Source organism: Sceloporus occidentalis, unplaced genomic scaffold (assembly GCF_023333645.1).
Source record: "Sceloporus occidentalis isolate IW3139 unplaced genomic scaffold, rSceOcc1.0.p SCAF_386, whole genome shotgun sequence".
NCBI classification, from domain to species: Eukaryota; Metazoa; Chordata; class Lepidosauria; order Squamata; family Phrynosomatidae; genus Sceloporus; species Sceloporus occidentalis.
Window position 1 is genome coordinate 2596 of NW_028317366.1, and position 21346 is coordinate 23941.

General features: G+C 44.4%; 2 protein-coding genes across 2 annotated transcripts; one reads left to right on the top strand and one right to left on the bottom strand.

The window, feature by feature from the left end:
• Positions 1 to 1677: 1677 nt before the first annotated feature.
• LOC149273300 (bcl-2-like protein 13) lies at positions 1678 to 12411 on the top strand. Its single transcript, XM_089506483.1, has 7 exons — positions 1678 to 1802; positions 2384 to 2423; positions 3271 to 3340; positions 3859 to 4015; positions 4480 to 4549; positions 5344 to 5487; positions 11656 to 12411. The coding sequence occupies exons 1-7, from the start codon at positions 1678 to 1680 to the stop codon at positions 12409 to 12411; spliced, it is 1362 nt and encodes a 453-aa protein (XP_089362609.1).
• Positions 12412 to 16426: 4015 nt separating this feature from the next.
• Positions 16427 to 19304, bottom strand: LOC149273301 (BH3-interacting domain death agonist-like). Its single transcript, XM_089506461.1, has 4 exons — positions 19139 to 19304; positions 18668 to 18822; positions 18057 to 18257; positions 16427 to 16432 (listed from the first exon to the last, which is right to left on the bottom strand). Exons 1-4 carry the CDS (start codon positions 19302 to 19304, stop codon positions 16427 to 16429), a joined length of 528 nt encoding a protein of 175 aa, XP_089362587.1.
• Positions 19305 to 21346: the final 2042 nt, after the last annotated feature.

The following is a 21346-nucleotide window of genomic DNA, read 5'->3' on the forward strand; positions in this document are numbered from 1 at the left end:
AGTCTCCTTTAAGGATTGCCGTGCTAGTTGTCGGGTATCGCAGCCCCTTTGTGTGCGTTGATCATATGGTGTTTACATGGACCCCCCCCCCCCAAAGAGTTGTAGCCAGATGACTAATTTCACTCCATTGCTTCTGTGCTGGAAGATAACAAATATATATTTTTATATATATATATCGATGCGACACGTGTTCTGCACGTATTCTGGAATATCGCTAAAAGTGGTGCAAAGATAAGCCTTCATTCCCATCCGTGTTATGACATCACATGCGGTGCCGTATGCAAATTCACCACACGTGCATAGAGTGCCATGTGATGTCACAGACGGACCCTACAGGTTTTGAATAGATATTCAGTATATTGATCCAGTGACCGATCAGGTGACTGGATCTGCTTTATGACCGAGTTATTAGAGTTGACTCTCTAAACAGAGGAGACTAGGTGTGGAAGGCTGTCATGTGCGGGGGGCCAAAGGGTCCTTAGGTCTCTCTAGCCTTGTGGGGTGGCTTCCACGTGACCACGGTGAGGGGTCTTAAGTGTTTAGGGTTCAGTTGCTGAAGGTCACGTGGTCATTGAAGCCTAATGTCTTTGCTCACGTTGGGGTTCCCTAGTCTGCCATGAGACAAAAAAAAAAAAGTTTCAAAACTATGGATTATCTGTCCGGTATAAATAAATTTGCAACATGATAGCACAAACCAGACCACAGGCTTTATTTTTAGCCTCTCTTAAAACCCCACCGGACCGTTGTAGCGTTGGCTTTTGTCTGCTTTGGCATTTATAAAGTTAATTGCCTCTTTAGCATCGAGTAGCTGGTAACGGGCAATTAAAAAAAAAAAAAAAACTTGGCGCTGCAAACAGCTTCAATATTCCGTGACGGAACGGCCATATTTTGAATTCTAGCCGTTTAGTTACAGTCACGATAGGGAATTGTATGGAAGAAATCTGAGCCGGCGTGGACTTCAGCCAGGGATGGGACTCTAGGGGCCGGAATGATTCTTCTTTTTTAGAGACGGGAAGGTATAGAATTCTATATGGGAAGATTTGGGCCACCGTGGCTAGCTTGCTTTCAGAATATGTCCAACCTCAGCATCTTGGCCCTCAAGGACTGAGCTGGACATCACGGCAGTTGTGAGAATTTATGATTCCAACATTTTATGATTCTTTATTTAAAAAGAAGGTTCATTAAAACCTGTATATGGTATTGATTTGAAGAAATGTACGCTTTCCTGCTGACCTCAAGGTCACTGTTGTAGTCGATCATGTGATAGAACTTTCTAATAAACCGAAGTTGATCGCTTTATGGCAGTGTTTAAGAAGTCCTCATGACGTTCTTCCCTGTAGACCTTCAGCAGTTGGACGAAGATTGGAAGTCTCGGTAGGAAAAGGATTTAACCAAAAAATACCTGTTTGAAACATTGTACGTTAAAGCGGGAGGGATACTGTATCTACGGATTGTACAGTACCTCAGGAAACAATTGTATCAAGTAGGACTAGTAAAATAACGAAGGACTTATTTTAGGACATCCTCTTTTAACCAATTTCTGCCTCTTTCGTGGTGTGTTTTGTTTGTTTATCTGTATTCATTTAATTCCTGCGAACCAATAATTCTGATTGAGATTTTTCCGTTTCCTTCCCAGGAACACTGTCTGATCTTCCCTGGTATCGCCTAAAGAGGCTAATGGCGTCATCAGCTACCGTGCCTACCGGCTTTCACTATGAAACACAGTATGTCGTGCTCAGTTATTTGGGGTTCCCCCCGCTAGAGAGGACGGCGGGACAGCCCCAAGCAGCCAGCGCTGGTGAGTAACGGGACGAAATCCATGGGAAGGGGGCTTCCCGCTGCTGTATGCTTCTGAATCGAATATGGACATTTAAGAAACGCCCCAGGACAGGCAGGCGTTTGCTGTGAAAACATCTGAACTGGATTCCTCCTTTTAAAGCTGCTGTTCCACTAAGACAAGCCATCGATTGCAAATAAACCTCATCAGATCTGAAGTTTTAATTCCTTCCCCTAATTGTTTAATCACATAAACTAAATTTTTAAGAAGCTTTTTCGGTTACTATGGCAACAATCAGTGGCTGCTTTTTGTGTCAAAAGTGGACCAGTCAGTGGGAACGTTCCACGGGTTGCTTTGGAGATTGCACGTCTTTTACTGCTGCTCCTTATGCCAGTCTCTCTGGCTCTTAATTGCCCCTGCCTTCCAATGGTCTAGATACAGTGTGGGTAGATATTGTCACCCCCTCCAAAGCGTTGTGCAAGAACGTTACGCCGCCCTGGCGTTTGGAAATCCTCTGCGCATGCACAGATGCGACAGCAGAATTAGTTCATGCTTTGCGGCTGCTTGTAGATCGCAGGTCGCTGTTTGGTGTTCTCCAGCCTATAGAGACCTGCGTTTATGCCCACGCAGTGCGTCTCTGGCTCGTGTTACTAACTGAAATTGAGGGCGTTCAGGGTTTTCTTTAGCCAACCGCAAACAAGGCTCTTTATATTCGGTGTGGCGGGGGCTTCTGTTCTCCCTGCGTTTTCTGCTTGGCTTCTTATTCTGTCTGACAGGCTGTCGAGTGAAATCAGGCTCTCCCGGCTCGTTGAGCAGTGGCACACAAAGGCTTCCCAGCCTCGCAGAGAGCTGCTTACTTCTTTACCGATGCTCAGGTTTCAAGCCGTCCTCCATCCATGAAACATGGCATGCAGTGTATGCGGACATGTCCTCCTTAGAACGGAGTGACGGCAAGAGGTCGTGGCTATACAATATATTATAATCTGCGACCCTTCATTCACATCTGCCTTTGTTAGACTCCCTCCATTTCTTCAAATGTGCATATATTGTGACGCAGAGGACAATGAATGTTGGAAGAGAAGGGGTTAAAGTAACAGGTTGTGTTTAGTTACTAAACTGAGTGTTTGAACATTCTTGGATTCAACTCGGGCCTAATAATCCTAATAGAAAACAAATCCTGTTGAGCTCCCTCTGCCAAAGGGGCTGTGTTGGCCCCGTACAATGCATAGATCAATTAGAGTTCTTAACCTAACTAGACATTATACAGGGCCAGCCTGGTTCTCATTGCTCACTGGGGTTCTCAACGCAAAAGGGTTCAAGTGCACAATCTCCAGCTTTAGTGCGTAAACCTCACAATGTAATGTTTAACCCCCTCAATACTGTTTGTTTTTTAATTTTATTATTTTTATATATTTAAGTTTTATGTTTTTTTAGGTAATGTCGATGCTTCCATTGCAGGAGCTGCGCACCCACCAGTCCCTCCTGCAGCCAAGGAGGAGCTGGAGAAGATTAAGACAGCGGTAGAAGAGGAGCTGAAACGTCTGGAGGACGAAATAGCTGCCGGTAGGTGAAAGGACACACGGGACCGGTCATGCCTGACATTTTATACAGTATATGAAACATATATCCTTATTGTGTTTATAATAACAGCCTCGGGTGGAAAATGTTATACATTAAAAGGCATTTTATTTTAAAATCTCTTGCCTTTTAAGAGACAGCTGTCTACATATCGCAACCTTCCTGTAAGTGCCAGACTTTGAGTATTAAGCGTTTGGGTTAGATTATATATATATATATATATATATATATATATATATATATATATATATATATATATATATATATATATTTGCAGCAGATGTATAGATCAGAGGTTAAACGTAAAAGTGTATTAGGTGAATAGGTTGGGTTGTATGACTACCATTTGTATTAAGGTGTATCGAACAATTAACTTCTGCACTCAGAGAGCGAGTTTGGTCTTAGCCCAAGCTTTCGGAAACCAGTATTGAGTTTAATTTATTTATTTTAATGTGCGCCGAGCCAATTCCTTAAGTTGCTTTGTTTCTCGGCTTGTCATCCAGCCTTCCCGACCACAGGGTTTGACATGCACACCTCCCCCGTCTTTAGCCCAGCAAGTCCGGAAAGCTCCATCGAGGAATGTTTGTCCCAACTTTCTGAGAAACTGAGTCTGGAAATCCGCGATCCGCTGGACAAAGCCACCGATGCGCTCCTGAACACGTAGGTTCCTACAGCATGAGTGCCTGTTCTGTACCTTGTGCAAAATATCCCGCGCTCGGACTCCTTGTATGCATAGTAAACTCTCAGAATATACACTTCACGCATCTTGTTAGCTGGGCATTGTATCCGTTACAGATGATTAAAATAATGGCTAATTTTTTTTTAAGAAAAGACACAATTATGGTGAAAATCCAACCTGCAGTTTGTCACACCCAAGCATGCTTGAGTTGCGCCAGACAACAATAATCCGAATCATGACGTGATCCACATGACACACTCAAAACTACATAAAACTCTGTACCCCTATACATATTTCTTCATAATTTGTTTTTTTGTCATGTAGATAATTTCTAATGCAGAACTGTTATTTTTAATGAATAAAAAAAATACATTTCAAGCTATAACGGCTGTCCTAAGTTTATTAGCAATGAGCTCAATCAAACGGTGTCCTAATCTCTTTACAGGAGTCTGAGCTACAAAGTGTTCAAGAAGGAAACGGAGGACGCTGCCGCGCTAACCGCCGGGTGGAATAAGGTACCGCGCCATCTTGGGACACTTAATCCCCCTTTTACTTTTGTCCCTACGAGCAGTGACATTAAGTTTCTGCCTCTATCAGGAGGTCACTTAAGTTTGCAGACTGGGAGGGGGGGGGTGTTATGGCCTCAAGGTAACTTTATTGGGTCCCTTCCAATGGGTACGTACACTCTTGGCAGTTTAACCACAGGGTTAATATTGATTAATGCATGGTACCTGGTGCAATACTAATTTACAGTACCTATAAACCACTGGCTAGTTAGACAGCAGGATTAAAATTTATAACCCAAATACCTGTAATAATTTTTTTATTTTCACTTGACGTGCGCATTCTTCCATGCCAGTGATTACTGACCGTGCCTTTCCCTCTGGTGATAGAAGTATAATCGCTGTCCTGGGGCTAAGGAGGTGCGCGCGTTCGGCTCATAATTAATTGGATTAATAAGAAAAATCAGTTCTCTCTCAACCTAGAAACACATCACACACACAGCAGTCCTAGTTACTTTTCTGTTAAAAATTAGCTTTATTAATGGGTTTAGCTTACGTTTGCTTTTTTCCCACTTATGATAATATAGTGTTTGCGTCAACGAAATACAATATATATATATATGAGATAATAGCATAATCTTCTGGCGTGTTGCCACGTCGGCTATATCATGGTTAAAAGCGTTGGCTCCAGAGGCAGCAAAGCTATTTGCAGTTCTTTTGGATAGTTTGTTTTGTGTGGCATTCTGTATAGCCGGTGCTTTTGATTCATGTGAAGATGCCGCCGTCCCCCTTCTTTTCCCGCGTAGGTTCTGGTCCCGCTTGTCCTCTCGCAAAGACTTCTCCTGGAGCTCACAAGACGAGGCAAGCCGTGCCTGGAAACCCTGGTGCAGCTCAACGTTACGTACATAGAGGAGCTGTGCGCGGACTTCGTTATACAGCAGGGAGGATGGGTACGTGCTGCTACTCAAACTAATCAACGTGAAAAGTAGACTGGGGGGGGGGCGGTTATTACTTGATTTTTTATAGACAAACCCCTTAAAAACAAATTGCAGACCTTAGTGTGAGTGGTGGAGGCTACGGTTTAACAGTGAGTGTGAACGATACAGAAGCCATGTCTGCTTTTGATGCATACAACATGCAGCGCGGTGCAGGTTTCATGAACGGTATAAGACATCGGTCATCTTCCCCCAGTATGGGGCGACGCATGTCGTTACTAAGGTTACTGGTTATTTTTTCTTTGGTTATATTGCTTGCTGTAAAAGGGAAAAGGTGGAAAAAGCCTCCCCCGTTCAGAGGCTGTCTGCTGGGAGCACGCATGTGACATGTTAGCGTGTTCTCCAGCCGTGACTGTACGTACGCCGCCGGCTTCACCTTCATCCCCTGCAGATTATACCGGAGGATTAGGGCAGCGATTCCAGCAATCTGGCTTTCACTGCGCAGAAGGTAAAGCCCCAGATGCGAGGCAGTCATTCCCTGATGGATTAAGCTGCGAGCATTTGATTTTTGAGATACTCGGTAGCGCTGTCTCTTGCGCAGACCCTCTGCTTACACCAATGCGCTTCGGGGCATCCCTTCTTCGGACTGCGCTATAGACACTCTCACCTCATCCGTACCAATCGCCAGGTTAGGCTACGGCATGCCGAGGGTTAAGTGCAGCAGAAGACACTTTATATATAATATGGGCTGTTTGATAGTTTGAACTCTTAATTCCATAAAGAAAATGTTTTGTTTACTTCCAGAAAGAGAATTCCCTCTGAATATAAAAAGTGAAGCAGGGAAGGAATTGGCAGAAATGGCATTGCGGGTTCATCGGGTTGTTGGGGGTTAAGAAGCCCCTATGACTTATTTATACGACTAGACTAGAATGATGAAAATTGGAGAGTTGCAGCAAAAAAAAATCCTATTTTAAGCTTTGTACACACTTAGGAAAGATTTTATTTAAAATGCTTGAGAAATGCGTTGGGGTTTGGCCTGAAAGGCGTGAGGTTCATCAATTAATCAGAGATTGTGCGGCTTAAACGGGGCAATTCCTTCTTATCTGGCGTTTTTAATCTACAGCCACGCGTTTCGACTTCAGCGGCAACTTCCCGTAAAAGACTTCAGGTTATTGCGGGTTCTTCGTCTGCCGCCATCGGCTCAGAGAAGGCAAATTATCTTAGCGTTTCCTATTTTTTTTCTTTTCTTCTAATGGTCTAATTTTGCTTTAATGTATTCCGAAGGGTTCCAGTCTTGCGCATGTTCAGTGCTGCGATTACCATCATTCTCGGCCAGCAGCTGATATAGAAAAAAAATTCAGACATTATGTGACAGTTTTTTTTTTTGTTGTTGTTTAATTTTTATTTCTGGCTGGCCGGTGCTTGCTCTCTAAACGCCGCTTCCCAGCACTGCTTTGGCATCCGCTCGTTGTTTGCCCTGTAGCTGAGTCACATCTTAAACAAAAGTGGGTCGCCGTGCACGTGCCTGCGCGCGCTCGCCTCCCGCACTCCGCTGCTCCCGGGTGCAGAGCAGACGTATTGCTGCTTCTTACACTTCCACTGGAAGCCACAGCCGCCTGACCTGGTAAGAGAACACTTACTACCGACTGTCAGCTCTTGTGCTCCAGTCTCATGGTATGATAAAGAGGAAAGAATTCAACACCAGCCAAGGAAATATTAAATCCGCCGCGTTCTCCGACCTTTTACGTTTTCGGTAACGCGGTAACTCTTTAAATGCCGGATGGCATTTCCTCTACAGCTTCAAGCTATGAAGCGGTTAAAGGCTTGTTGACTAACTTCACGTCGGTGCCTCAGAGCTGCCGTTCGCATTAATTAACCCTTGCTGCATGTTTTTGTACATAAAGTTTTTTAAACGGATTTCATTTTTTTATTTAGACCAATGTTTTTTTGTTGGTTTTTTTTTTTTGTATTTTTTTTTTTTTTTTGGCTGCTTTAGGTTTTTAGAATGTTTCCGCGTTTCGTCTGCCCGGGTGTTTTTATTAGGATCCGGTCACATGCATTAAAACTGTGACCGCGTCAAGGTTGGATACGACGTTTTCCCGTATAGAAAGGTTAAGCCCGTTTTTTTTATCTGTTATCTCCCAAAATATTACTTTATTGTTAAGGCGACTTCACACCCCGGCCCAAAACTCTGCTTTATTTCTGCTGCTGTGTTGCTCCTTAAACACCCTGCGTAGCTCTTTAAACCGGTGGGTAATGAATACATTTGGTGACGTTAAGAAAGCTCTTCTGTGTTTGCGTCGGGTCTGTCCGAGCGATTTATTTATTTATTTATTTTCATGGCGTGTAGATCTGCAAATACAACACGGATAAGCAGAAATAACATGTGAGACTTCCCGTGGAGGCAGCGTGTACACAAGCCTCAAGGTTAACTAAGGGAAATTGCCTTTTAATGGTAATGTAACCCCCCCCCCGTTTAACATTTTTACCGCCTCTAGAGTGTACACGGATTCGCTTAATCACCCTTCTTCCCATAAAAGGGTTAATTTTTCCTTCATTTCATTTAGTTTTTTTGCTTTTAATACTTCCTTGACCTTCAGAGAGTTTTCTCACGGTTGGGCGGCAGAAATAATGTGACATCCCAACGGTTGCTGCATTATAGCCCGACAGAGCTAAACAACTACTCCTTTAGCCAGTTCGCGAAACGCGTTGCCGTTATACGCGGAGAGAAGTTTAACCCTTTAGCTGTTGCGTATTTTGCAGACTAACGGCAGGTCCGAGATCCGGGCTCTGGTTTTAACACGGTCGGCATGTGCGTCTCAAGCAAAAAAAAAATGACGGTGTGGCTGTTATCCGTATAAAATATTTATTTGCCCCCGATTTGGGGGGGGGGGGGGGGAGTACAGTCACATGGAAACAGATTGGCACAGATTGAAAATCCTTACCTGGGTCAAGGATGCAAAGAAACTCTGACCACCACCGATCAATCAATTAAGTCAAGGCCTGCAAAGTTGTCTGAGTGGCGTACGAGCCATGCGTGTACTACATACCAAATACTGCAGCTTCAGTACACGGGAGGAAGGACCTCTATATATTTCTTTACAGTGAGTTCCCAAATATTAAATCTGCAGGTAGATCCGCGACCTTTTATCCGAAGTTATACAGGATAGGTGAGTAGATCTCTAGGTGTTGTCTGCGGATCCTGACCCGGCAGGCTCTGGTTTAGAACTCTTTACTATCTGCCCCGTTGGATCCTGACCCGGCAGGCTCTGGTTTAGAACTCTTTACTATCTGCCCCGTTGGATCCTGACCCGGCAGGCTCTGGTTTAGAACTCTTTACTATCTGCCCCGTTGGATCCTGACCCGGCAGGCTCTGGTTTAGAACTCTTTACTATCTGCCCCGTTGGATCCTGACCCGGCAGGCTCTGGTTTAGAACTCTTTACTATCTGCCCCGTTGGATCCTGACCCGGCAGGCTCTGGTTTAGAACTCTTTACTATCTGCCCCGTTGGATCCTGACCTGGCAGGCTCTGGTTTAGAACTCTTTACTATCTGCCCCGTTGGATCCTGACCCGGCAGGCTCTGGGTTAGAACTCTTTACTATCTGCCCCGTTGGATCCTGACCCGGCAGGCTCTGGGTTAGAACTCTTTACTATCTGCCCCGTTGCGGCCGTTCGGGAAGCCTGTACAGGGTTTGGTTACCATGTAAGGCTGCTGGCAGCGAGCGGCGCTCACATTCCCGACACATCTGCTCCCCTTCGCGTTCAGACGGCTGCGGGGACCCCGTCCCTCCCGTCCAATCCCTTCCGCTCCATCGCGCTGCTGAAAACGCACTTTGCCTCGATGGCGCTCTGGGGTCTCGATAAACACAGCCTGGGGGGGTAGAAACATTTAAATACATTAAATTACAGGAGAGACGTTTATTTCGAAGGATGAGATCTGTTGGAACAAGAAGCCGTTCTCTAAAACGAGAGGGTCGGGGGCTATGTATGAAAGCTTTACTTTGCTGAGGAGATGGTAGGTAAGTGGAACGGCTTCCCAGTTGAAGTGGTAGGGGTTAAGGTTTGATTCTTTACAGTAGGAGATAATGTGGATGTGGGCCAAATGGGGCCGATCTGCCGGCTGTGGGTTCTGTGTTTCTTTTGTCATTGAAAAATGTGAAGTTTACTAAAGCAGCGGATTGTGATGATTCGGCTCCTGTATAGTTATCTGGTTTCCATATGAGGCCCTTTGGAAGTTTGTGGATGGAATCTGGATATTTATCGTAGATTCGGCAGGGCTTGTGTCCGTCACATTTTGTTTTAATCCCCCCCCCCCCATAGTTGAGCCAGAGCCCCTCTCTGACCTTGGGGCTTAAATAACTAAATGGTGCTTGTGTTACCAGCTGAAGCCATGACTGTATCTCTACAGGTAGATATTTAAAAAGATGAAGCGGGTGCCCCCCGCGTCGAACTGTTAGAACGTATAAAAGTGAAATGCCCGGTTCACGCCAACCCCCCAGCTTCCTGGGATTTAGTGATACTGCGTGTTATGTAACGGGCTGGACGTCTGCGGCCCCCGCGGGGTAAGCAGGACATTAACTGTTATTGCAAAAAAAATTCCAACGATTTAAGCAAAATTTCCAGATAAGAGAAAAAAAAAAAACCCACCTCTGGATTCTTTAAGCCTTCTCCGTATACTTTCACCGACCCAAACCCCCCCCCCCATCACGGAATATTCCAAAACTTTTCCATTGTTGAAATCATGGCTGGGAATGTTTTTTTTGGCAGAACAGATTGGGTTCAATTTGCATCTATATTGAGGGTTTTGTTTTTGGTCTGAAGGCTCTGGGCGCGTGTGATTTGGGCTGGGAGTAGGGCGCGGGGCAGTTATTTAACCTTCCCGGAGCGTAAGACGAGGTCGAGGACCAAGGTGGGTGGAAAAAATGGGCAGGTTGGATGAGCCGATGGCTTTATCTGCTGTCAGAAGCAGTATAATTATATATATATATATATATATATATATATATCCGCCAAGCCCTAAGCTTTAATGCCCGCTATCTAGGTAAATGCTAAAGCTCAGGGCAATAAAGGTGCACTTGGGGCAGAATCCAGCCTCGCGCGTTCACCATTGATAAATTGGATGGCAGATTGTAAACGTAATATGGAATATTGGGCATTTGTGGCAATCGTTCAAATCTATGGAAACTATGCAAGATTACGGGCTGTGTTACTGGGTCTTTAGGGGCCACGTTTTCGCGTAGGTGATCTTGGGCGAGATCTTCAGAAGAGGTACTTGGGTGGCGCGTTCTTCAAAGTGCGTTTTTATTGTCTCTATTTTATTGCCATTAAATTATTAGTTTTATGGAACAAAAATGTTGTTTTACCTGTATTTCAGTCATAGATAGAGCTGGATCCCTTACTATGCAACTCCCCGCCGGTGATCCAGGCAGCGATTCCAGGGAGCTGCGCAAGCACAGACCGGACCGTATATTAACTGAGAACGTGTTTACAGATTAAGGATGCAGTGTAAGGGTTTAGCCCTACGGCGCGATGTTCTTCGTCGAACGTAATACTTTGTTGCAGGGAAATTTTCCGCTCTCGCCGCTGCTGCACCGTAAGCCAACGGAGCCGCCTCTGCCAGCGCCAACGGGGGGCATTGCTGGTAATTCTCAGCTCCGTCGAGAGGCGCTTTCTCGCTTACTGACTGCGCAAGTAGAGAGTACTGGAGCCAGTAACTGACGTCAAAACATCTCTGGAGTCGGTGGAAACGCATCGTTTCCGAGACCCGGGTCCTGGGAGGAAACTATCGCATCTTAAACCCGTCCTAATATTACGAATCGGCAGCCTCTTGGTGTCTGGAATTGCTTGGCTGTCATAACGAAACCCCACTATAGACTTTCCGTTGTAGCCAAGAGTCTGGTGGGATGTAAATTAATATTTTTTTTTTTTATTATTTGGGTTACTTCTAAAGCATGCTGATGATCGTGAGAGCTCCACAGCTGGTTGTGGAAGCCCGGCAGATGTTGGGGCGCGAGCCCTTTCAGATGTTGTGAGGAGTGTAGTTGTATTCTCCACGTGTCCCCGAGCTGCTGTTCGGTTACAATATTTAGAGAGATTCTCTAATCCTCATTAAAGAATAACAGGTCTCTCAAAAATGAGAATGAGCGTCCACCTCTGATCCAACGTTTCGTGTTGTTTTCCAGGGCACGGTCTTCAGTCTGGAATCTGAGGAAGAGGACGCCCCGGGGCTAATCGCCGAAGACAGCAACGACATCTACATCCTGACCAGCGACAACTCTGAGCAAGTAAGCCCGCCGGAGAGCCTCGCCGTCTCCACCTGGCACACAGAGAGCTTGCCAACCTCCTTGGGTCCCGAGTCCTGGCAACAGGTGACCATGGACCCCGAGGAGCTGAAAAGCCTGGACAGCAACGGAGGGGCCGAAGAACGGAGCGAGAACAACTCTTCTAATTCGGACATAGTCCACGTGGAGAAAGAGGAGATCGCCGCGGTGATCGAAGAGGCAGCGGTGGTGGAAGGTAGAGAAGAGGAAGAGGTCGAAGTTGAGGAAGAAGAAAGGGAGGTTCTTGCAGCAACTTCAGCTTTGACTGAGGAGCCCTCAGCGCCGTTGGTGTCTGCGCCAATGGAGTCGAGGAGGAGCCCCTCTCCAGCAGTAGATCACCCGGAGCCACCAAAAGTAGACATATCGGTCAAAGGGGTATCGGAAAAAGAATCCCTACCCGTTCCTCAGGAGGCCAAAGAAGAGAGTCACGTGTCGTCTTCACTAGAAGCTGAGAAGCTGGAGCGCCCGATCTCTCCCGTAATCCCCCCTTCTCCCCAAGCAGAAGAGAAACCGATCCTCATCCCAGAAGGCAAATCCATTCTGATGTTCGGAGGTGCGGCCGCTGTTGCCGTGTTGGCGATAGCCATAGGAATAGTTGTGGTGTTGAGAAAGAAGTAGACGTGGCTTCTCTGGGTAGTTCACTTTTTTTTTTTTTTTTTTTTTTTCCCCTCAGTTCCCCCCCAATATGTGATGAAGCCCCCCTCTTTGTATGCTGGATGTCCCTCATACCCCCCAACCAGGTCTGCTTCGTAGGTGATATTTAAAGTTAACCACTCTTATTCTAAAACAGGTTTATTTTTTTCGTTTATTTTTTTTTTAATTAGTTTTTTTGTGGTTGGCTGTCAGGAACCACAAAGACGGACGATCGTCGTGTTGTGGAGGGGAGGTGGCAGCCTGAAAGTAAAGCCGTTTTGTAGCACCTGCTTGGCTAGGCTGTCGAAATTGTTGCCACTATTACTGCCGTTGCCCCAACGCAATACTGAATTTGCAGGAAAGCACTATAAAAGCACCTTGCAAATAATAATTAATAATAATAAAAGACACGACTGATCAGGCTACGATAAACCAGGTGTTAATTTTAAATAATCGGGGAGGCCTTAGTTAGCTTTGCAAAGAATGTAGCATTTTAATTTTCATTCTTTTTTTTCTTGTTTGCAAGAGGGCGACTTGGGCCCTGCCGCACCGGATTATGTTTTCAGGGCCTTTATAGAAGAATTTTACTACTTTTTGTTCATTTTTAAAAAAACAGCAATATCTATGGAAATATCCAAATGATCAAAAAAAATATATAGAAAGCGCTTTATGGGTTAACCTGCGAGAGCAGAGAATTAGTTGATATTTTTCCAAACGGGAGATTATTTTTATTTTATGAATAGAAAGCACTTATTTTGGGGGGGAAGTTAAACCAATTAAAGGAAAAGCACCACGGGTCGCCGGACTCTGCTGCAGCTTAATTGAGGGCCGCGATGTAAGCTTTCCAGGGAGCAAAAACACTACTTGGTGGTCTAACGGGGTAACTGTATCCACACACAGCCCCAGGAGCTTTGGCCGCTTGCTGTTTTCTTCTTCTTCCCTTTAATAATTAATTCCTAGGACGTCTGTAATAGATGCCAGTTAGCTTTAATAAAATAAGGGGCCAGGTTAGACCACCCGGTTGGCGTAAGACAGAGTCAGGGCAAACAAATGTTCACCCATTTGTCGCTTAGACGTGATGATGCGGCTTCTTACAAACAAAGGATGCTGGCTTATGATGTCATATCAAAAAGCCCTGCATGACGTAAGAGCATGTGAGGTCATCTCCCACACTGACTACATGCCTTTGACTGCCTGGGGAGGCAAAAATTCCTCTGCCCACCCACCGTTTTATGTCATTTTTTTTTACACGTGGCGTCTGTCCGGATGGCGATCATTTTGATTTGCTTGTAACTAGAATGAAATTTTTACCCATTTACTTCTCCGTTGTGTTTTTTTTTGTTTTTGCTGCACTGTTTCCTATTAACCCTTAGATGTAATTAATGTATTAGAAAATACATTAATATATATTTAAAAAGCATTTTTTAACAGTGATAAAGGAGCATGTTAAAGGTGCTTTTCCGCCTACGTTGTGGAATTTACTCCTCCAAGTATTCTTTAATCAAGAGAAATTTAGCGTTGTATAAAGTTGTTTTTTTTTAGGGAAAAGCAGATACAGATAGGCTGTTGCCATAGAAACTGGAAAACCATTTGTGTTTAAGACGTCAAGGGACAGTATAAAATGACAGATCGTTTACAGGCATGCCGAGCAAATAAACCTTAATGTTTGTCTTGGTGGAACAGCACCTTTAACAAACAGGAGTAACAATTCCACAAAGAATTTTCCGTAATTATCATGTATTTGGCTTAAATATTTTGCGATTCGAAGAGTATTTAGTCTCTTATAAGAGCTATAAAGGCATTAGGAGCAGGGCCGGGACTGCAACCCCTATAACAGACAGACAGCCACCATAGCTTTGGCCAGAAGAGTCCGACTGTGGCCCCTTATTTGGACCATATATCACGGGTTGTGTTAAAATAATTTCTGTCTCGCAGAACATCTTTAAAAAGGTTTTTTTTTTTTTTTCTCTGATTACTTTAACACTTGGCAACCTCCAGCCTGTCGGAGGGCAATGAGAGTCACAGGAACCACCACTCCTATCTCGCTCAGCTGTTACCCTGCCCTGGGCTGTTACCCTGATGAGAGCGACAGCTGAAAATATACTGTGTACAAATAATTCTAAAAATAAAATACTTTATTAATGAAGACTGAATCCTTTTCATAGTTTGAAATAACATTTTTTTTAACGAGGCTGTCGTTGGGCTTTTGTAAAACAGTTGGCTGAGAGTGATGTGATCCGGGAAGCCCCAAAGAGCAGTCTTATGAGCTGGGGGTCTAGTCTGCCCGTTTCTCCTGCTGTAAAGACTCAAACCTTAATCAGTCGTTGGTCTCGTCTTAGATTCGGGAGCCGTATGTCTATCCCGCGCATGTTTGAAGGGAAGTTTCCTATAATTTACTTTATTGCTACACTTTTATCGACCGGCAGTAATTTACATTCGTATATTCAGTTTGTGTGCAATCTTTTTCACGTTGTTTAGGATTTTATGTAAATTTAGATTTATCTAAAGTTATAGAAATCCCTGGAACCGGAGAGCCGTGGTTCCTATAAATAGTTATATATACATGCACGAGATACATTTATAATGTGTGTGTGTGTGTATATATATATATATATATATATATATGTGTGTGTGTATATATATATATATGTGTGTGTGTGTGTCTGTGTGTGTGTATATATATTATACATACATACTCTCCCTCTTCCTCTCTGTAGGTGCATAGAGGGGCCGGATCTCAGTAACGCCAGACACAAAGTTTATTAAAGTAAGCGGGATTTGTTTAAATTCAGCAAAGCGCCACAGAAAAGTGAAAAATAAGGAATTGTTAAACATTGGCAGTTTAAAAAACAACAAATTACATTTTGCTATTTGTACAAACACACAAAAGCAGCGAGAGGCGCAATACATCGAGAGCATTTGGCTTTGGCCTGTATAAAAAAAAACAAACAACTTAAATTTACATTGCCTTAAGTGTACAAAAACAGCTTATATGATACCTCTTTAAACAGTTCAGCAGTTTTTAAGATGATTTAATAACATTCTAGCATCTGTGTAAAAACCGGTGCAGGAATCGGGGTAGAGGAGAGTAATAACCCCCCCCTAGCTCTGTATACAGTAATAACCACCAACTCCCCCCCCCCCCCACGGGCGCTGTATACAGTAATGTCGGTCGGTGACAAAAACCTGGTTTTATCTTTTCTCCCAATAAACCCCCTTTATCTGCAGACCTGGAGGCGCCATTGTCGTCAGTCATGTGATATTTTGGGTGACTTTCCTTCTCAAACCCCACACTGAGCTGATGCTTTATGGCAGTTCTAATGAAGTCTGTTCCTCCATAGACTTTCATTAGTCTGGTGGGGTGATTAAGACTGAGCCATTCTATTGTTTCCCACAGGAAGCATGATAAGGAGTCGGGCTGTTTGGTAGATTTGGCTCAGATAGCAGATCAAAAACTCATACAAACGGCTAATATGCAGCTGCCTGAAAACATATTACGGGGCAAAAACTGTTTTATAAACGGAAACCGCGTAATATTTTAAATCTAGCAATTAATAAAAAAAAGGTGGGAGGTTCCCTTTAAGAACCCAGTCATCCTGTTAAATCGTAATATATATCATTTATAATTATATATATAAAAGAACACAGATGGCATTTCCCTGCCTCCTTTCACATTATATGGAGCTCGGAGGAAGCCGGACTGAAACGTCATTAAGTTACCTTCACAACTGCTGAGTATTTCTCGAGATCCTTTATTAATATAAAACGTTTCACGCCATCGAGCACCGGTACGGCAAAGCAGCCACAAAACAACGGATACAAAGACTTCTAAAAACATCAACATTGGGGGAAATTGTAGAAATGACCCCCCCCCCTGCATTTACGTGACCCCCCCCCCCCACCCCCGAGTCACTTAAATATTTTACATCACAATCGATGTCGTTGCTGGCCGGGAACAATCGCGATAAATTCATCCTCCTTAAATCTGTCAGCTCGGCGTTCACCTCTGCGAAGGGAGAAGAATTAACATTCAGCGTCCGCCCTGATATTATCTATCCATCGCTAAGACAATGTTTCGCTTATTTGAGGATTTTTTTTTCAGAATTGTGTTTTTAGAAAAAGTTACGTTTTTAGATTTGTTAATCCTGTTGCTGTAAAATAATCACCATAATCACCTTAAATAACAACAAATATTCTATTTATAAAAAATGTTTCATTCTAAAAAATATTCCTCTCCTTAATCATAAACCCCCAGTGCAGTAATAACCCCCCCAGTGCTATATACAGTAATCTAACCCCCAGCGCTGTATACAGTAATAACCCCCAGCGCTGTATACAGTAATCTAACCCCCCAGCGCTGTATACAGTAATATAACCCCCAGCGCTGTATACAGTAATCTAACCCCCCAGCGCTGTATACAGTAATCTAACCCCCCAGCGCTGTATACAGTAATATAACCCCAGCGCTGTATACAGTAATATAACCCCCCAGTGCTATATACAGTAATCTAACCCCCAGCGCTGTATACAGTAATATAACCCCCAGCGCTGTATACAGTAATCTAACCCCCCAGCGCTGTATACAGTAATATAACCCCCAGCGCTGTATACAGTAATCTAACCCCCCAGCGCTGTATACAGTAATATAACCCCCAGCGCTGTATACAGTAATCTAACCCCCCAGCGCTGTATACAGTAATATAACCCCCAGCGCTGTATACAGTAATCTAACCCCCCAGCGCTGTATACAGTAATATAACCCCCAGCGCTGTATACAGTAATATAACCCCCCAGCGCTGTATACAGTAATACCCCCAGCGCTGTATACAGTAATATAACCCCCCCAGCGCTGTATACAGTAATACCCCCCAGCGCTATATACAGTAATACCCCCCCAGCGCTATATACAGTAATATAACCCCCCAGCGCTATATACACTAATATAACCCCCAGCACTGTATACAGTAATCTAACCCCCAGCGCTGTATACAGTAATATAACCCCCCAGCGCTGTATACAGTAATACCCCCAGCGCTGTATACAGTAATACCCCCCCAGCGCTGTATACAGTAATATAACCCCCCAGCACTGTATACAGTAATATAACCCCCCAGCGCTGTATACAGTAATATAACCCCCCAGCGCTCTATACAGTAATATAACCCCCCAGCGCTCTATACAGTAATATAACCCCCCAGCGCTCTATACAGTAATATAACCCCCAGCGCTGTATAGAGTAACAACCCCCAGCGCTGTATACAGTAATATAACCCCCAGCGCTGTATATAGTAACAACCCCCAGCGCTGTATAGAGTAATATAACCCCCCTAGCGCTGTATAGAGTAATATAACCCCCCAGCGCTATATACAGTAATATAACCCCCAGCACTGTATACAGTAATATTATAACCCCCCCAGCGCTGTATACAGTAATATAACCCCCCAGGGCTGTACCAGCTTGGCCATTATTCTAGAATGGATTGCTGGGGGAAGATGCATTCGGACGGAGTGATCCCTGTGCATTCACTGCGCACGCTTGGAAGATCCTGAGTGAACAGGCATGGACTGGTGGGCCGCTAGCCGACGGTGCCCCAAACTACACTAATGTACAGTTACAAAAAAGAACTCACCTGCTGAGAGAGTTGTTGTAAATAGGCGACGTAGTTTGATTGGATGAAGTCGGCCGTGTAACGGAAGAAGTTCTGCAGGAGGTTGGGAACGTTGCACCCGACCTTCTTGGTCAGGGTCATGGTGACGGCGAGGATGGCCTTTTCCTTCTCGATACCAGGGGGCAGGTTTGGGAGGGCAGAATTGATCACCTCCTGAAACCGCTGCAATAAAACACATGGAGTGAGGTGGGGCGCGGGCAGAGGAGAGGGGCAAATCACCAGATACGGACAACGCTAACTCATAATCAATGAGTGGTGACATCGCACGCACATTCACGCTCACACCCCAGGTTCTACAAGCCCTCTTTAATCTGCATTAAGCGATGCCTAAAGAAAGGACCTTAGTATCCAGGAAGGATGCGTCCCTTCTCCCAACTAGTAAAATCAGTGGATAAAGAGTGTGAGTTTGTCTCTTTTATGATTAATTTCCCCCAAAACCACTTTTACACCCAATAAATTTTCATTTTGAAATCATTCTGTCGAGCCTGCAGTGACAATTACAAGCACAAGGGGGCGCATTTCTCTACTTGTGTATTATTTTTTGTGTATTATGTTTTTTTTACGTGACCTACCGTCTCGGAAAGCGAGTCACTGAGGAGACCTTCGACCACGCTCTCCACCATCTCCTTCTTTATTCTCCCCTCGCGGTCGAATTTGTCCCCCAGCTCAGCCAGCTGAGCCGCGATCCTCCGACACAATTCTTCGTCCACTTCTGTATCGGATGGGCCTGAGAAGAAGAAGGAGAAGAACATATGGTGTCCTTAGACCAGGTGACGACCTCGGCTTCATGACCTCAAAGAAGAACTACTGTTCTTCAAACCACCCAATAGTTTTGGAGTGATTTACTAATCGGTGGCTAAAGGTGGCACAACTAGAATCATCTAATCAACTTCCCATCTTAAAGTCCCCCCCCCCCCTGAACCAATCAACAGCAGTCAGCAAGCAGGTTCCGAAGACACAGCTGCCCTATCAATAAAGGAGAACCTGGCGTGTAACCTTTCTGGGTTCTTTAAGGTGATTAAGACGGCTTCTTGCCGACCCACCTTGCAAATGGAACACCGGGGAATGTCCGTCGGTCTGGAGCTCCCCATCGGAGCTCCGCTTGTTCACCTCCAGCTCCAGCATGTTGAGGGCGTAATTGTATTCATTATCCGGAATTTGCCCCTCTTTCAGGAAGCTGAGGAGGATCAGATCCACGTTCACTCGCATTTTGCGGATTTCTGGAGGAGGAGATAGACCCAGAGAGTTAGTTCGGGCGAGAACCCACCACTGAATTACTCTACCGGGCAACAAGGACACTTAACCAATAGGAACGAGGGTTTATTGTGGAGAACAACAACCATCCAGTTAAAAAACATTTAAAAAGAAATAATAATAATAGCAGGATGCGTTAAACTAAGCCGACCCGTTACACCTATTCGGCGGTCGTTACCTTACCTGCATTGGACCAAGCGCCGCCCACCTCGCGTGCATTTCACCAAGCCCCACCCATATTTCACCAAGCCCCACCCACCTTACACACACATTTCATCAAGCCCCACCCACCTTAACTGCATCTAACCAAGCTCCACCCATTTTCACACATCCACCATCCCCCTTTGCTCATGTTCTGCCAATCTTTTGTCCCACCTAAAAAGGTGCCCATGCGGGGGTACTAGCGGTTGCGGGGGTACTAGCGGTTGCGGGGGTACTAGCGGTTGCGGGGGTACTAGCGGTTGCATGCAGCCCCTTTTGCACTTTGAAACCTGAACAGATGCAGGACTCCAGAGAGATAACCCCATTAAAATAACGCAAACTAGATGGGGGGGGTCACGCGTGTGCCTCTACACGCCATCTGCGTGGCTTAAGACACAACTTCCGATTTCTAAAACTGCAGAATATGCTGCCAATTTTCTATTATTTTTTTTTGTTCCCTCTACAAATATTGGTGATTTTATTAAGAATTTACTGAAAACATTTTTTATAAACTATTTTGGCGGCAAAAGCGGGTAAACTCGGTTTGAAGCATCGAGCCGACGCGGGGAGCACTACTAGAGTTTGTAAAAAGGGAATTTCCACCAATATAAAAAAAGACAAAAACATTTTTTTTTAAATTATCATTATTAAAAGGGAAATTCTCCAGGAAAGCGGCTGAACGCGTCGTAACAGATGTTCCGCGGGTTTTTTTTCTTCCACTGCGGTCTAGAATTGTCTAGAACTTCTGCATCCGGTGGGGATCACAGACCACAAAGGGAGATCCTCTGAGCACTTCCCTGCCATTGATTGGCTGCTTTAAGAAACCAATCGGTGGCGAGAATCCTCATTTTTATTATTACATTTTTATTATTATTATTTAAAAAAAAATACATTTGCCCTGAAAAATGATTTATCGGTGAATTGTACTGCGCTGAGGAATAGGACAGCGCTATATGTATCAATAAATAATAATAATTTATATCTAAGGGGATTAAGCACGGAGCGTGAGCCCCCCCCTGAAATATATATTTATTCATTTATTTTTTTTATTATACAAAACAGAAAAAAAAACAATAAATTTCAGTTAATATACAATTATTTGAGTGATACATAAAACGACGGATCATTCATTCACACACACATTATATATATATATTTATTTTTTATTTTTTTTACATTTATTTAAAATTACATTAAAAGGAATATAAAAAAAAATAAATAAATGCAGGGATACAAAAGCGACAAATAAAAAAAAAAATCACGAAATTTAAAAAAAAACACAAAACCACCACAAAATGATGCTTTTTTTTTTCTTACCTTTGCTGGGAAGAGAGTTCGGTTTTTACGTGGGCGGTGGAAGCGGTTTAATGCGTCAACTACTACTAGCACTCAGCCCAAGATATATATACCTTGTGAGACGTGGGCAGATTAATCATCATCCGCAGAAGCGCCGATTGAGGTTTCCCCGGGGAAGGGAAATCCCCCCCCCCCGCTGCCTGTTCTAACTCATTTAATACATAAATAAGTAAATTGTGGCTTTTTACCCCGGAGAGATGTCCAGGGTGGCCCCGGAGTCTCAGGGGTCTTCACCCCAATCTCAGGGTCTCCGGGTGAATTCTCACGGCCACACAGTCGGGAGCCGATCCCTTCGTAATCTACTGATTTCCGAGCGTCCTGATGGTGGGGTTTCTCACTGCTATATCACAGCTGGAATCCCTGCTTTACTACAGGTGACTTACTCCTGTACCTAATTTAACCTATGCTTACCTAGGAACCCTCAGGGTTCATCTCCTGCA

Coding starts and splice junctions, on each gene's coding strand:
- LOC149273300 (XM_089506483.1), top strand. CDS start 1,678: ATGGCGTCATCAGCTACCGTGCCTACCGGCTTTCACTATGAAACACAG. Junction 2,424..3,270: donor GCAGTGCGTCTCTGGCTCGT/GTTACTAACTGA, acceptor CCTGCAGCCAAG/GAGGAGCTGGAGAAGATTAA. Junction 5,488..11,655: donor TTATACAGCAGGGAGGATGG/GTACGTGCTGCT, acceptor GTTGTTTTCCAG/GGCACGGTCTTCAGTCTGGA.
- LOC149273301 (XM_089506461.1), bottom strand. CDS start 19,304: ATGCGAGTGAACGTGGATCTGATCCTCCTCAGCTTCCTGAAAGAGGGG. Junction 18,823..19,138: donor CCCGGTGTTCCATTTGCAAG/GTGGGTCGGCAA, acceptor TCTTCTTCTCAG/GCCCATCCGATACAGAAGTG. Junction 18,258..18,667: donor GTGACTCGCTTTCCGAGACG/GTAGGTCACGTA, acceptor GTTTTATTGCAG/CGGTTTCAGGAGGTGATCAA.